Source organism: Brachypodium distachyon, chromosome 3 (assembly GCF_000005505.3).
Source record: "Brachypodium distachyon strain Bd21 chromosome 3, Brachypodium_distachyon_v3.0, whole genome shotgun sequence".
NCBI classification, from domain to species: domain Eukaryota; kingdom Viridiplantae; phylum Streptophyta; class Magnoliopsida; order Poales; family Poaceae; genus Brachypodium; species Brachypodium distachyon.
This window is the reverse complement of record NC_016133.3, coordinates 49511267-49528745: the sequence shown is the minus strand read 5'-3', so window position 1 is coordinate 49528745 and position 17479 is coordinate 49511267. Positions and strand designations below refer to the sequence as shown.

At 43.2% G+C, this 17479-nt stretch overlaps 1 protein-coding gene across 1 annotated transcript; it reads left to right on the top strand.

Annotated features, from left to right (window-relative positions):
• Positions 1–10195: 10195 nt before the first annotated feature.
• On the top strand, positions 10196–17078 carry LOC100843489 ((+)-neomenthol dehydrogenase). The gene is made up of 5 exons (XM_024461466.1): positions 10196–10285; positions 12515–12582; positions 13007–13277; positions 15526–15708; positions 16318–17078. Exons 1-5 carry the CDS (start codon positions 10196–10198, stop codon positions 16711–16713), a joined length of 1008 nt encoding a protein of 335 aa, XP_024317234.1. The 3' UTR covers positions 16714–17078.
• Positions 17079–17479: the final 401 nt, after the last annotated feature.

The window sequence follows — 17479 nt, the reverse complement described above, 5'->3', positions numbered from 1 at the left end:
TGTGTGATGTACAAAAGTGATGCTATTTCAACAAGTAGAGACAGCTTAAAGAAAACAGTGAGACACGTACATGTCAGTTAGATTTCATTCGTACGTGAGCAGCCATGAAAATCAAGCAGGTAAAACTTCAATTTTGCACCTATGTGCAGTATCTTTCGCAGTTTATGGACAACTCGGCGGACTTTAAAATCTGAAAAAAAAAATGGAAGAAAAAAAGGCAACAAAAGGGCTCCTGGCAGCCAAAGGCAGCTACTCCACAAAAGAAACAGAATGAGACAATCAGCCGATGGTGTTTTACTCTTTAGGGTATTTCCATGTTTTCAATGAAGAATGGTAAATATCCATTGGTGTCGATTCTACATTGGCTCAGTCATGAGATATGTCCTTCCAAACACTAAAGAGTTTTTTTTTTCAGGGAAAACACTGAAGAGTTGACATCATAAAGGAACCGGATCACTATGTTTGGCAACACTAGCAAATGTGTATGGGCTAAGTAGGCTGAAGTGCTGAACTACTGAATTGTATACTTGGGCTAGGCCGCTTTTGTTTTCTTGCGTTCTTTCTAATGCTAGATTTATCCACTTGCTCATTGGAATCCGTTAGGGCGTGTACAAGAGGTGACTACATTTTTTTTAATAGGACGATTCTCAAAATAAAATAAAAACTTTTTTTAATGGACGTGACTAGGGAGCGGCCGTTGGCTAGTTAAGACCGGCCAGTCAACGGCCTAAAACAAGGCTCTTCTACGGTATCCTGGAATTAATTGGGACCTTCCATTTTTTTGATCTGATGGCTTAGATTAGATGATACTTCATAATACTCCAATTTAGATGCGTGGAATATCCCGATGGAGTATTAGGGAGTAAGGGCAAAAACGTAAGGGCACATATTCTTCCTCCTCTGTCCCGCACGCCATCACCGCCGCCGGTGACATCCACCACCTCCCCATCCTCCTCGCCGCCCCTCCTCATCCGCAGCAACCTGTGAGGCCCTCTTTGGCGTGGTTGGCCTCGTGGGCGAGCTCGCGGAGATTGCTGGCTCTCGCCTCCCCCAAACGAAGCCACGGCGAGCCCCTCGCGGAATTAAAATCCGGCCATAGTCGATCGATCCCAACCATGGCGGCTGCGGCGGCGAGGTTCCCGCGGATGTCGGAATAGAAAGCGTCATTGCGGGAGCGGCGGACCTGGACGGGACTCTGCTGGCCTCCTCCTCGGCGTTCCACTACTTCTTCCTCGTCGCCGTCGAGGCTGGAATCCGCCGGATCGTGAGGTGGCTTTCCTCGTAAATCATAATCTCCCAGCTCCTCCTACTCCTGTGCCAAGACCACAGGCGCTCCCAGATTGGCCGATGTTGCTCAGCTTCCCAAATGATGTGGGTAAATTAGATAATGGGTAATTAGGAGATGGTAAGTACGGGGATTTTGTTCCCGTGTTTGGAAAGGGACGGCATGCAGACCCTGGAGAGAGGACGGCAGCGCAGCGCTCTGAGGATGGCGACGGCCTGTGTAGGCCGTGAAAACGAGGTCGGCGGTGCTCTGGGAGAGGCTCGCGCTAACGGATCGGGAAAATCGGTAGAGAGAGAAACTCTATTTGTTTTAATTTTTCACTAATGTAAAAATGTGAAAGGTCAGAATTGCCCTTCCTTATTACTCCGTTTAGCCCAGACGAAGTATTGGGTACAGTAGAAAACGTCTGTTTCCAATTCGATTAATTAAGCTAATCCTTATAAGAAAAGCAATTAATCCCGCGCGCGCATTGCACGTCCTAGTTTCCAGCGTCAGTAGCGTGCGCACGTATTTAATTTCGTTCGTTTTCTTCTAAACACCATAATTTTCAAACCGGGCGTCCAAATTATAATCTGTTTTCACCGTTGGCTCTATCGCGACGAGGTCTTCAAAACTAGATCACAGTTGGATATATTTTAACAAATATTTTTCGAAAAGCAACTTTTTGGTTAAACAATACAACTTTCTCGTACTTATTTTTGCAACTTTGTCGGTGTCGTTACATTGTGCCGACAACTTTTCACATACTATCAATTTTTGTTGCTATACTGGTAACTTTGACTCACATACTATCGACTTTTGTTTCTATATCAGTAACTTGACTATCATACTAGCAATTTTGACGCTATCCAGGTAACTTTAGCTATTATTATAACGATAACTTTGGCTACTATAGCAGTAACTTTCACACACATACAAGCAACTTTGGTTTGTTTACTGGCAACTTTGATTTACATACTAACAACTTTGATCTCCATATCAGCAACTTTGGCGGCTATACTGACAACTTTCCACATACTAGCAAGGTTAACTCAATAATAGGAACATTTGTCTCTATGTCGGCAACTTTGACTACCGTACTATCAACTATGGTTTCTATACCGGCAACTTTTACTCACGTAGTAGCAACTTTGACTCTTATACTAGCAACTTTGGCTCCTGTATTGACAACTTTGACTACCATATTAGGAACTTTGGCTTTTATACTGACTACTAGAACTTTCACTGATATACTATCAACTTTGTATGTTGTACCAACAACTTTCACTCACATATACTAGCAATTTTGGCTTCTATACATGCAACTTGCACTACATAGTAGAAAACTTTGGAACTTATACCAGCAACTTGGAATCACATGCTAGCAACTTTGGCTGCTATACCGGCAACTTGGACTCGCATACTAGCAACTTTGGCTACTAGACTGGAACTTTGACTCACATACTAGCAACTTTGGTTGCTACACCGGCATCTTTGACTCACATACTAGCAACTTTGCCTGCTATAGAGACATCTTTCACTCTAATGCTAGAAACTTTGGCTCATATACTCGCAACTTTGACTCTCGTGATTTTGGTTCACATACCGGCAAACTTTGACTCATATACTCACAACTTTGACTCACACATTAACAACTTTAGCTCTTATACTGGTAACTTGTGAAAGATCGGTATGGTCGACTAGAGGGGGGGTGAATAGGCGACTAACAAATTTTACCTTTTATTTTTCTTTTCTTGAAAGATACAAACACTTAATCCTAGGGTTCACTAGATTCTCTAAAAGGAATGCAACCCTAGTATGAAGTGCAATAGCCGAAGCACCAACCGAAGCAAAGTATAGACAATGAAGTAAAATAAGTTAGTACAAGGGCAAGTATAATACCACACGGGAAGACGAAGATTTCACCAGAGTTCCACCTATTGGGATCGGTGTATGTCTCCGTTTGGAGGAGTGCTCTACCACAAAGGGAGAGACGCCACGAAGGCTCACTCTATTCTCCAACTCACCACACCACAAAGGTGGGATGCCCTTTCAACTTGGACTCATTAGGGATCGAAATGCCCTTTCAACTTGGACTCTTATACTAGCAACTTTAGTTCTCCCACTAGCAACTTTGGCACCCACGTGATAACATTTTTTGCTTTTCTCTAGCAAGTTTCACTATACTCTAGCAACTTTAGCTCCATCACAAACAAATCTAGAGTGCCTCAGTGACAACTTTGTGTGTTTATTCTGGCAACTTTGACTCTCATACTACCATTTTTGGCTTATATATATGCCGGTAACTTTCACTCACATACACGTGACCACTCATCTCCTCACTCGATAATCATGTCAATGTCGTCTAACGTCAACGAGGCAGGCAAATGTAAGAAAGTTATCCACATTTTAGTTATATTCATATCTTGTAGTACAAAAGCAGTATCACAAGCAAGTTAACAACAAAGGTAGTCAACTTAGGGCTGAAAAGTTGCTTTATTTTTAAAGAAAGTTGCTTTTCAAAAAGACTTCATCAAAACATATTCATATGTGATCTTGTTTTGAAGAGCTCATCACGAGAAACGCAACCATGAAAACGGTTTAAAATTTCGATGCTCGAGTGGAAAGTTATGGCTTTTTGAATATTTCAAATCGGAAATAAATGCAAGGGATTGCATGCTCTGCTCTGTGCTTGCATGCAGCCATGCGGTGTATTATGCTAAACGACAAAAAAAAAACCGCGTGTGTCCTCCGCTTTGGCTGGTCGGACTGGCCAGCTCAAGCGTGCGCTCGCGGAAGAATAAAAGTGCAGCTGCATTTGTTAGCCGTTGGGTTTTTTAATAGGATGATTGTTGATGTGAAAAAATCTTGACTTTCTCTTAACTAAGAAGAAATGATCTTTTCACAAGAAGGATAAAACATATTTTTTTCATTGTACTAGATTTTACTATTTCTTCACATTTATTTAATAATTTTCACTTAAACAAAACAATTTTTGCAAGCTGGGACACTAAGAGATAACATATTGTATAACATTTTCTATTGTCTTAGGTAAATGACGTGGAATTCCATATATAAGAGAAGTCAGTCTTATCAACCATTGTGCATTCCGTTAAGTGTTGTTTTCTAGCTTTTGATTGGAGTTATGTCTTTTTTTTCAAACTCAACAACTATGACAATGCTCTAGACCTAAGAAACCACAAAATAACTCATGTAACTAAGAATTAGAAAAAATGACACACAAATACATCTTCTTTGTGGTATCACTTTTAGTGCCAATGCTTTAGCAAAAGACCGCAACCAGACCGCAGTAGTGATACCTTCAGTTGTGTACCTACATAAATCTGTTTCAGAAATTCTCCTGAATCGTCGTTCCAAAAGATGGAATACCTTGAGACAAGAGGTGATCTTGTCGAACCAAAAGATTTTCTAAGTAGATGTGACATTTTGTGGTTCAGATCGAAGCAATGCGTGGTGGCCTGGTGGGTACTACGAGAGAAAGCTTGACCGCTTCCTATACGTACAATGAGAGGGTTTTCAAGAATCGTCACTCTTCTCCGGCCGGTCTGGTTCTTTTTTTTTATCTGATTTTGTAATGTATTCTTGTCTCCTTCAATGAAAAAGCAGAGCCCCTGCTAAGTTCTAAAATGTTTTGTACATCTACGGTGATCAGTGCCCCATCCAGTCCACATTCAACAATTGACTTGCTTTTCAGATGTTGCATGTATACGTACATTCAACCCTAATGTTTGCCCAAAAAAAAAACTGGAGTCGGATAACTGAACCAACAATTCTGCTTTGCTTTGCTTCGACCAGATGAAATCGAATCGGTGGCTGTGGAAGTTTCAGCAGCTGGACGCTGCCTCACAAAGTACTAGGAGTTGAAGTTACTATCGTCTGCGACATGTAGGTTTACCTGTGGTACAACATGGCAAAAAAAGAAAAAAAAAGGAAAAGGAGAAGAATTCTTTCACAGAATCTGTCGGTGTCTCGGATTGGCACAAGCATTGGACGGGAACCTGCCCGGAGAGACAGATGAAACGGGGCAGGCCTTTCTCCAGGCCTTTTCGCTGAAAACAGCGGCAGATTTGCATAGTTCACTCGTCTCGACCACAAGCTCCCGATTGCAAGTTTCACATTAATAGCCCAGTCAGATTTGTCTGTACAGGTTGCTCATAGAAGAAAGATAGGAGTACTATGTAGGTACAGTACCAATGCAGTGAATGCAGTGACAGAAAGGTCTTCTCGTCCAAATTAGTATTAGTACTTCGTAATGCCACTTGTCAGTTCGGTGTGTTCAAACGGCACGTTCATGGTTCATTTACTTTATTGATCAGCTCGCGGTTTTATGGGGTCGCCTGCAGGGGGTTCAGCTGACAGATGTGCCTGATTCAATGGGTGGAATTTCTCGGCTGATGGTTCATACTCTGCTAGATCTGCTTATTCGGTGCATTTTGTCCAGTCTATCTCTCGGCCTTTGCTTAGTTCGGTGTGGTCTATCAAAGGGAAAGGAAAGGTCCGGTTCTTCTTATGGTTGCTGCTGCAGAATCGGCTCTGGACGGCGGACCGTTTGGCGGCTAGAGGATGGCCTCATAATGCGCTTTGTCTTTTATGTGATCAAGTGCAGGAAGGGACAGCTCATCTCATGATTCACTGCGTGTTTGCGAAGGAAGTCTGGCATTCTAGCAGTGTCAAGTGGCCAAGGGTTGGGGTGGTTGCGGCGGCCCGTCCTTCGCTGCGGACGTGGTGGAGGCAAATCCTTTCAGGACCAAAATCTGCTTCTAAAGACAAGGAGATTGCAATGACGGCTCTTATTGCCTAGCATCTGTGGAAAGAGAGGAATAGTAGAGTTTTTCAACAGAAATAAATGAATGCAGCTGTTCTCTATCGAATGATTGAGGATGAATATGATCTCCTTATGGAGGCAAGGGAGAGATAGTTAAATTGTGAAGTGTTGTCTCCTGTAACTTTTGAGCTTTGTACTAGGTGATCTTTGTTCCAGGCGTTTGGGTGATGGTGTGTTCTTAGTTTGTACTAGGTGAACTTTGTTCTCTTCTTCTAATTGAAAAGTCAGTACAATTGCCAGGCCCGTAAAATAAATGGTTCATTTACTTTAATGATTTATTTTTGATTTTGTTTGTTAGGATTTCTTTGCGTAATTGTCAGGTGTGAAACCATGATGGGATTGCACGTACATACGCCAGCTTTCTTGTTGTGCGCCTTGCACTTCCATGCATGCTTTTGCTCTGTCAGTCCGTATGGCAATACTTGTGCATTGACCGATTTCCTTTTTTTATTGGTCATATAATAGAATCGATGCTTTCTTTTAACATGTACATCCTCAATCATCGTGAAGGCCGTGCTGTATTTTTGTGCGTTGCAAAAGGTATAGCAAAGTACCAAACGACCCCAACCCAGCAACCCTAATGACTATTCTAACAGGCTAGTTTGAGATAAATTAATACACTCATAGCGCACATAACCTGCTGGCTAGTCACGTTTAATAACTAAATAAATAGAGGCTGAGATCAGTTCCCTGGAGCTTGACTTCTTCCTCTTTGTTTTTGGATAAAAGAATTGAACTAGCTAGCAAGACTGTTGGGTTATTCTAATGGTACATCAGAGTGGTACTAAAATTGCGCAAGACAAGAGGTCAGGAACACGTGGTCGGTGATGTAATTGTGTTGCCACTAAACAATGTCTTGATCTTCTCCATCAAGAATTCACGATCGATCTCAAGGGTTGAACCACTGCGTTGATATGTTTCATTAGTACTAATACATTAATAACAAGTTAACCTCTAGCTCTGTCAGGCCTAACATTCCCTAATCGTGTCAATTTTTTCTCGAATGGTGAAGCGGGCATTTCCCACCTGTGGAAAAGTTCTACGGAGTATTACTTTAGGCATGTGCACCGTGAATATATATACACAATACACAACGAAAAGTTAATGCAGTGTTAGAAACAAAGGAGTGCTAATAAAAAAAAGAAGCGCCAGACTAAGGTATTATGCATCCTCTATCAAAATCAGGATATAAATTTCATGATAACCCGTTGCATCCTCTTAGTGCCAGGCAAGTAGTGGTGAAAAAAAATCTAATCATGCATGGACACCGTACACAGGGGTGGAATCACACCTATGGCAACTAGGGCTATAGCCCTAGGTGTGAACAAGCTAATACATGTACGTTGTGATGGTGATTTGGCAAGATAAACCAATTAACAATGGATTAGCCCTAGGGTTTCATAGTTAGCGTAGTTTAGCCCCAGTCTTTATGCAATTCTGAATCCGCCACTGACCATACACACATATTATGTTGCAAAATTTCAAACTCCAACATATGACAGGTGGGTCCCACCTGTCAGAAATACCATCAAGCGTCCTAATGTATCCGATTTGGGTTATGTGAGTGTGAGACGGGCTGCCCAAAAAATGTGATTCTGTGAGACTATTAGTGATAACTAGCATGGTGTCCCGTGCAATTGTGCGGAAACGTCTTTATAACTTTTTAGGTTTTTGGGGACACAAACGTGTTGCTATATTATTTTAAAAACACTAACCAATGATAGGTTGAATGTAATTCATGTGTACGATCACAATTGGTAATTAGTTGTTTGTAAGAACTGACAGGCCGTATCTCTATAGACATTGGAGTAATATATCTGAATAAAGTTAAGATTATGAGCAGTTTGGTTGTTGTAAGTGCAAAATTAATCAACCCTAGTACATCTACAAAATTAGAATTAACCAACTCACTGCACCTAGAAGTAGGAAAGTATATCATGTTATGTTTTGGACAGGAACATTATTTTATTTCTATGTTTTGGTCGATTGTTCACGTTTGTAACTTATCTTTGCAATTCGGCGAACTCTTCACCATATGTTGTTAACATGACATTTTTCCTAAGATTGCCATAACTTATCAAAATAAAAAGCTCTCCGTCTCATGAAACAGATGTGGCAGAAACAGTAGCCACATCTGTTAAAAAAATGCATTCATTTCCACTACACTGCCCCACGTCACTGCGAAGGAACCCTCCTCCCCCCGCCTGCCACTACGGCAGGAGGGTGGAACGCTGACCTACAGCAAGAGTTATGTTTGGTTCCTCGACTGCAATGCTATGGTGGGTGGGACTCCGACTTGCGTTGAGGGGTGGTACTTAGGTTTCTTATAGTTAGGTTTGGTTCCTCGGCTGCAACGCTATGGTGGATATAGTGACGTCGTGCGGTTTAAGAATCAGCGATGATCTCGTTGGAGGCGACTCTTCTAGAGTAGTCAAATTGGTTCTTTCGTCACTTTTTGCAGATGCTTTTACGTCCCAGTGCATTTTCTCTAATCGGCGAGGTTCTGCCAACATCAGCTATGTCTCAGAGCTAGTAAGGTTAGGCCTCGACAGATCTGTATGGCCGAATCTACCATGGTCATCGAACCTTTTTCGTCACCTTTTTTCGAGACGACGGTCTGTTTGTCAGATCAATATCTCTGGCATCTTCAGACTCGGACTGGCTACTTCCCAGCTGCCATGTCAAAAATGTTGTCCTAACTCCGACGTGGTTTGGAAATCTGAAGTCATTTTTTCTTAAGAAGTTGTGCAATTTTATTTTTGTTTAATTGAATATAGTACCGTAAGAGTTGGTTGCTTTAATATATGACCTTTGCCTTTTGGAAAAAAAAAGTTTTTGCCTGAACTCACGTCACATGAATTTGTGTCGATGATTCATCATCTATTGCACCAAAAATATGTTTTCACCGTTGTGAGATGTTATTTCTTTGCTGTAAGCTTTTATCGATCAAGAACAATGTTTTCCTGCCACAACTCATGGTCCCGTCATGAAAAAAAGGCATGCATGTGTAAACACAAATTGTTATTGATTTGGTAAATTTAGTTTTTAGAAACCTAGTTATCAAAATTGTTTTCAGAAAGTTTATCTTGGGAATCACGTCAGACGTGATTCACCTAACCATATTCCAATTACAAATCATGTCAAGGGAAGTTCTATTTACAGCAACTACGTACGTACACATTGCACCGGTTCAGTTTTTTTCCATTAATCGAACCATCCGGTGCTAATTCGTAATGGGCCTAAGTGATGTTTATTTCTAGCCCATTAATCAAACCGAATATGTAATCCTCATAAATCTTGACCATTAAGTATTAGATTCATGGTTTAAAATAATTAGGGTGATGTGGATCAGCGTGGAGCCTCCTCCCGATACTCTTCATATTGCTTTTAGTATATCACACACTGACAATGTACACAAAAATAAAGTTCATACGGAAAACTGGTGAATCGATTTTTTCCGTCGATAGATCCCGTGTATGTCAAGATATATTAGTATGTGTGGTTTTTATGCTAATAAATCATAACATGAGTTTAAAGTTTTATGCAGTTATTATATCGATACTCAGATTAAAAATAGGTAATGAGCTAGTTATTTCTATTGAGTTTGTAGAGATATTTATTAGTGAGTGTCCGGTTAATTTGCTAGCGACTCATTCGCTAATATCTGACGTCAATTAATAGCCGGTATTGAAATTTAGGAACACGTGTTAATACTTAGATATATAATTCTTTAAATACCCGCTAATATCTTACTTTTGCCAAAAATATAGTAGATATAGATATAAATTATGAATAATAGAGTTTACCATACTATTTATATTTTCATGAGATGTGAAGAAAACCAAAAAAATAAAGTCAAACTATCGTACTTAATATATTGACCGGCTCACAGAATATGTTAGGCTTGACACCACATAAACAAGTATTGATGCTGCCGAATCGATGAGGGGTGAAGTCATCTGCTTAGTTCACACTGCCAAATCGATGAGGGATGGTGCTAATCGATCTCGTGTTGATCGATCTCTGTATCTTCCCAGAACGTAAGTAGCATATAAATGCAAGATTGTTTAATTAATTATGGGGCCATGGACCCCAGTGCGGCGCGGCTCTCGTTGACGCTCGGCTCGCCGCGGGCTTGCCGGAGGATGCCACACGCTCGCAGGAGGGGCACATCGGTGAGTGGCGGCTTGCGCATGTAGAGCTGAGCATCCATGAATTAGAATCTTCTTTTTGGATATTGATCCATCGATGGTCGACGATCTCCTGCAGCAGCCAAGTATGTGACATATGTTTTTGACCGTAACGTGTATGTAACGTACCAATAACCGTGTGTGAGAGGACAACGTTACACGTTTACCACGCCTTTCTTCGGCTCTTAGATATTAGATCCAACGGTCAGAATAATTGAGGTGATGTGGATCAACGTGGAGGCTCCCCTCGGTACTCATCATATTGCTTTTAGTATATAATAGATTATGGTCCCATGAAATTCTAACCCCAAGAAGTGTGGTTTTGTAAAATTTACTCTTGAGACTAATTAGTGAAATGCATGATTAATTGCTCTCTTTTGCTAATGGCCTTTCTGCATTACTTAAGAACATAATAAAGGTGCAAAAACTTTAACAAAAACATGTACTCATAGTACAACGGATTATGCAAAATTCACCATCACATGACCATATATCGTTTATTTTTCCCATTCATAGTACAACGGAGTAAAATATGCAGTGTAAATATTAAATTGGATAACATACTTCAACTGGCTGAATACAGCAACTAATGTGCGCATAACATTAGTATTAGGAAGGGTGAAAATGTTACTTTTTCCGTCCAACAAAAGATGTATCAAGTTTGTTAAATTTTGAATGTATCTACACATGACTTAGTGTATAGATGCATTCAAATTTAGTCAAAATTGAGACATGCTTTGTTGGACGGAGGGAGTACGTGATTTGTGCGTTAAAAATCAAACGTTCAAATAAAACATAGATTTCGGTCAACCACTTTGCGTTTTAAACAAAATCTGATCTCGAACCGTTATTAGTTCTACTAGTGCAGATTTAAACGGACAGAAAACGTGAACACCGTGATTGATTGGCAGATCCCGTTTCTTCCTGTCTTGAAAGTGGAGTGGTTGATGCATGCTAGCTTCTTCTTTTGACAAGTGGCTGTTGCCTTTGTTGATACTTGGTGTTTGGTCACGTCAGACGCCTGTTTATTCAGCTCACAGCATGCATTGACTCGCTCTTGGAGGCTTGGAGCGACCAATAATAAGAACCCCCGAGACTTGAACCGCTATTCTTATTTTTTGCATTTGGCAATACGTCACGGAGTTGCTCTTCACGTGACTATCGTTCCTTCCCTGCGTTTTTGGAAAGGCGGGCCTTTTGAGGTCGTTTAAAAATTGTTTGTGGAAATAATATAAGGAGCTCTGTATATGCAGGTTGCATTCATGGATCGAGAAAGCTTTGCCAGTTAATAAAACTCAAAGCTATGCGAGAATCATGTGGTTTTCCAAAACGTCGAAACCCAGCCCCTCCAACTAAAATAAGAAATTGATCCGCCCAACTAACTATTGCAATTCAGCATCACACGGAAGATAATCGTGAAAGGGATTAAGGGAATGGAACTAAATATACTAGCAACCGTGAATGACATGTGTTTTTGGTCAATAAGCTTGGTGAATAAAAACTAATTTCCCGTCTCTTTCACTGTCGTCCCTTCTATATCTCTGTACATACGTACGCAGGCAAAATCAAAGTAGGCCGGACGTGACTAGTACTTCTGCTTGCTTTCAGGATACTGTCAGTGGAAACTGGACAGTGTGGACTGACGGAACGCATGCAACCCGATGCTTTTCTGGCACAGGATGCCGAACCATTTGCTCCCGATACAGGAAGCAGAATTTCAACTTAAGACAGCCCAGTCAGTGAAGCAGCAACATGTGCCGAGCGCTGTAGCCAGCCAAGTCTTTCTTCCATGGACGCGCACTATCGGAAGTTCCAATTCTGCCGTTCCACTACGGGCGCCAGCCAAGTCGGCTGCTCATTCCGTTCAACAAAATATGTCTCGATTTTAACTAAATTTAAATGCATCTTTACACTAAGTAATGTTTAGATCCATTCAAATTTTAACAAAACTGAACTTGACACGTCTTTTGTTAGACGGAGAAATACTATTTTGCCTCGAAACCACGGGATCGTGCAACCAGTACGTACCTGCGTGTCGTGAAGAATGGTATTCCACTGGTAATGCCTCTGTACTACCGGAGTATAGCCGTTTTGAGGAATTTGCCCTTTTGTTCTTCCGCGGGAGTATTAAACAAAAGCAGGGTTTGTTTCGAAAAAGAAAAGGACAGTCAATCGCTTTCAGACTGTAATTAACCACTGTGCCCTGCACTGCAGTCGATCTGCACAGTGCACACACCGTCTGTTGACCGGCTCGCCTGGCCTGTCCCCAAGCCAAACCGCAAGTAGACGCATTCCCATCACGCGCGGGCACCCGCTTCCACTTGCACCTCTCTTCCACTCTGCCCTGTCTCTCGCTGCACCTGCAAATCATGAAGTGCAGGCCAGCCGCCCTTATATATAGCCCCCTTCCGTCCGTTGGCCTCCGCATCTCATCCCACTCCACAGCTATAGCTTCGTCTCTCTTCCTCTTCACGACACGATCGAGTCCCCGTTCCCCGAGCTCGCGGCAAACAGTTCAACCTCTTCCCTCTCCATCAATGGACTGCTCGAGCTCCAAGGAGACGCCTCCGTCCAAGTAATTAATATTGACTCTCACGCCATAGCTTAATTTCGTGTTCGATCGTGTGCATTGGTAACGTGTTTGAAAAACCATTTGTTTGTTAATTAATTGTTGGTTTTGACAAGCGCGATTGGCTATTTGATCAGGCCGGCGCCGTGGTGGACTGGGGAGACAGTGGCGGTGGTGACGGGGGCGAACCGGGGCATCGGGCACGCTCTGGCGGCGCGCCTCGCGGAGCAAGGGCTGAGCGTGGTGCTCACGGCGAGGGACGAGGCCCGCGGGGAGGCGGCCGCCGCGGAGCTCCGCGCCAGGGGGTTCCCCTCCGTGCGGTTCCGCCGCCTCGACGTCGCCGACCCCGCCTCCGTCGCCGCCTTCGCCTCCTGGATCCGCGACCACGTCGGCGGCCTCGACATCCTGGTCAGTCATCTCGCTCTCGCATCAACCGATGGACTTCCCATTTGCCATTTCACCACACGTTTCTTTGCGATTCTTTACAAGTCAGACATCAATTAGCCATGCTAACAAGCCGATTTGTGCACTCGTCGGCCAACCTATTTGGTGACCTATACTCCACTAGACCAAATTTGCAGCTCCCTAACACTACGTGCACAGCTCCCCTTTTTCAAATTAGCATGGCTAGTTTCTAGTTAGAAAAAGAAAAAATGTATGGTTAGTTTTTCTTCCTCTATACGTGTTGCGCTCATTGAAACAAAGTGTGCTAGCCACGCTGCCGGTAATATGCTAAATAGGGCGTATAGCGCATAGTGGCTGGTGGTAGGTACACCCGTTGTCGGGGACGAAAACATCCAGGGCCGCATGAAAAAAAAAACAAATTTGCCCCAAAAATATGAACTGAAACTCCAATCAATTAACATATCAAACTTATAATTTTGGTGTGACGACACGTAGTGTGTTAAGTACTCTCTCCGTTCCATAATTCTAGTCCCAAATTTGCCCTAAAATAGATGTATCTATTCCTAAAAATGTCTAGATACATGTAAGATTTCGACAGGAATTATAAAACGGAGGGAGTAGCACGGTAGTCGTACGTGACAAACCAAAAGAGAGTGCTCCCCTCTATCTTCAAGACGTGTTTAGCACTGTAGCTTAGTTTATATGCCCAAACGTCACTCAATAGCCAAAGTTAGAGCGAAGTCATCACGAGTAACTGCGGGTCAATCAGGGCGTGACGCGCACGTACGCCCTTGCGTGCAATTAATCAGCTGACCTTTTCTTTCTGCCTTCATATACGCCGCAAGTTAAGGGTGACCAAGCTAGCGCGCGGACTAGCAAGACGCTAGCCTGGTCCATGGGGTACATCGTCATGGATAGTGATTTTGGACACTTATTAAGGGGCAACTTATCTAATAACGAATTATAGAGGGTCACGGATGGATTACCGTACTGTCCGAAAAATGATTACAATGATCTTTTGTTCGGTTTAACGAATCATATATAGAGTATATAACCGAAAAAAACAATCATACTAGAGTAGAGTATTTGATGTGTATGTCTGTCTGTCTGAACTCTGTACAATAAATCACAAAAACCACAGAAGATATGCTTCTTGCATAAACTAAACGGCGGGGTTGGTCCAAAGTCTACGTACCACATGGTACACGATACGGTTTTAAAAACCAGTAACGAACAACAGAAGGACCCATTAATTGCAGATCGATCCAAATACTGATATTTTTATTTTCCAAGCAAACAATACTACTCCGTAACATTTCTGACCACGTGCATGCGGGCATGCGGCTAAGGAACTGATATCGCAAGCTTGCGTTCCATGACGATGGGACAGACGAACAGTACAGCACAGGAGCCGTTCTTCTGATGAAGAGCTGGTGTATCAGTAGTACTATTAGATTGCAAGTTCTGGCTGTTTGCTACTCTGTACATTGCAATCCAGGTCATCGCACATTATCCTGCAACATTTTGTTGTATATTGATACCTTGATGGATATGAACTGACTAGTGTTCCTGGAAGTCTTACTAAGCGGCCTTGCTCAGCCGAGCGAAAGAAACTAAAATGCAATACGCGGAGAGGGAGAGTACAAGTCGATCCACATAGCAACGGACTATTAATTCTACAAATAATGTTGGCCAGCTGACTACTTATTCACGGCCAGGCAATGCTTAACAACTACGGCTAACTCGATCATGCAAAGCAAGTACACAGTGTTGGCTGTCGCAGTCGTGAGCTCACGAAGGCAGGTAGTGCTTGCATTGAAACGGTCGATTACATATATATAGCTGAATCCTGGTGACAAGTTTTGGCGTAGTCTGATCTGATTATCTGATTGAGCTCTCTACCTGTCTGTGGACTCAGCTCTGTCATGAGCGGCGCCATTAGCTTACGGAATGTTTAGTTAAATGATGGCGAAAGCTACACTACACTACCTCTACAAGCTAGATCAGTTTCTAATTCTAGACCTACATCAGCAAAAGCTCCACCATCCAAATAAAAAGGAGAGGCAAAAGTTGCAGCTGAATTGGCCGGTGTGTGGTGCGTGGTAGATGTAGCCAACCACCACCTCACTCATGCATACATGTCCTCTAGCTTATTGTCTTTCCTTGATGGCCAAATGTACCTAGCTTTGAAAAATCGTACTGCTAATCTGACATTGATTAATGTCTCGTTTTTTCGATCTGAAACCTGCAGGTGAACAACGCGGCGGTGTCGTTCAACGAGATCGAGACCAACTCGGTAGAGCACGCCGAGACGGTCCTGAGGACCAACTTCTACGGGGCCAAGATGCTCATCGAGGCGCTCCTGCCGCTCTTCCGACGAGAGGCCGGTACCAGCCGGATCCTGAACCTCAGCTCACAGCTTGGCCTTCTCAACGTAAGTGATCAATTTCGAACGACGAACAGTTCGTATATAATTTTACATAAATCATAGCATTTCCACGTGAATATGACCTAGCTAGCTAGCTAGCTAGTTGTCCAGTGAGTGGGACGGACTGGATTTGGATATTCAAATCTGGAGAGCAATGTACGTACGTAGTGGGCGCACATGCCAGTGATGACTGAAAACTTTGTTTATTTCCTGCGCGCGGGTCAAATTACCCAAATCATTGAGGTTTCTTATTTCGATGGGAGCAACTTTGCAAGCTTGTATGGCCCCTCTAATTGACTACGAGCTCACCGTCAGGTGGATCAAAGAGACTGTCTGGACTCTGACGAAGTTTGAACGCGCGCCCGACTCTTTCCAGTGACAATGCCATTTAATAAAGAAAAGAATGCCACCATACTACCATGGCACATCAGTGTCCTATGTGCGTCCACACCTTGACAGGTCCAACTAAAGCCATCTGCATCAAAATCACGATCGACATACGCAAACAGAAAAGATAGGGGAATCAATCAGACACGATTGAAGAGCTCGAACGTGCAACTTTTTTTTTGGGAGTAATCCTGAACTGTCTCTCTGTCTGTTGATTTTTGTTTGCAGAAGGTGAGGGACCCGTCGCTGAGGAGCATGCTGCTGGACGAGGAAGGGAAGCTGAGGGAGGAGGAGATCGAGGCGATGGCGTCGCGGTTCCTGGCGCAGGTCAAGGACGGGACGTGGGCGGACCACGGGTGGCCCGCGGTGTGGACGGACTACGCGGTGTCCAAGCTGGCCCTCAACGCCTACTCCAGGCTCCTGGCGGCGCGGCTGCGCGGAGCCGTGGCCGTCAACTGCTTCTGCCCCGGGTTCACGCGGACCGACATGACCCGCGGCTGGGGCAAGCGCACCGCCGAGGAGGCCGGCCGCGTCGCCGCCGGGATCGCGCTCATGCCGCCCACCGAGCTCCCCACCGGGAAGTTCTTCAAGTGGTGCACGCCGCAGCTCTACTCCAAGCTGTGACGTGACAATGCAAAGGAACGATTTCGAGATGGAAAATTGGGTTGCATGCATGGCCCGATGTCCGTTTAGCGATTAGCGCGTGACTCCAGTTCTGCGCAGTCCAAGAATTGGAGCTAGAGTGTTTGATTGACACGTACTTGTTCTAATTTATACATTCGGTGTGAGCTGCAGCTGCGCGGCGTCGTTGCCTCTCTCTTTGCAATATTGGGAATTTGGGATCGAGATCAGTTGTAGTCCCACTGTCATGATAAGTGTGGTTATTTCCGCATCGGCAGTTGAAACTAAGATAATGTAGTGGCACACCGATCAAGTGCAAAATATGTAGGGGGTCTGACAACAACAAATGGGATACACCAATTTACTAACACGACGAATATGCATGACATAACTCGTCAACTTGCAGTGAACTTTGAGAATAAATTTAATCCACACAATAAGCAAGAGGATAAAAAACACAAATCACATGCACAAGAGATTCATTGATTTATGTGAAAAACCTCATCAAGGTGAGGAGTAAAAAGAATAGGGCCGGCCAATACACTCCAACTTCCACTGTTAGCAAAATAGATACAATGAATTATTCTCTAGACCTTCTAGATGGTCACAACAACACCATTAAAAGTTACAAATTTGCTAAGACCATCAACAACCACTACTTTTTACCCGAAAAAAAAAATCCACCGCTTTTAAAAGGAGCAACAAGGTATATTTTAAAATCAACTAAACATGAAAACACATTTCTGCCTCCTCCTGTTTTCAGATTACT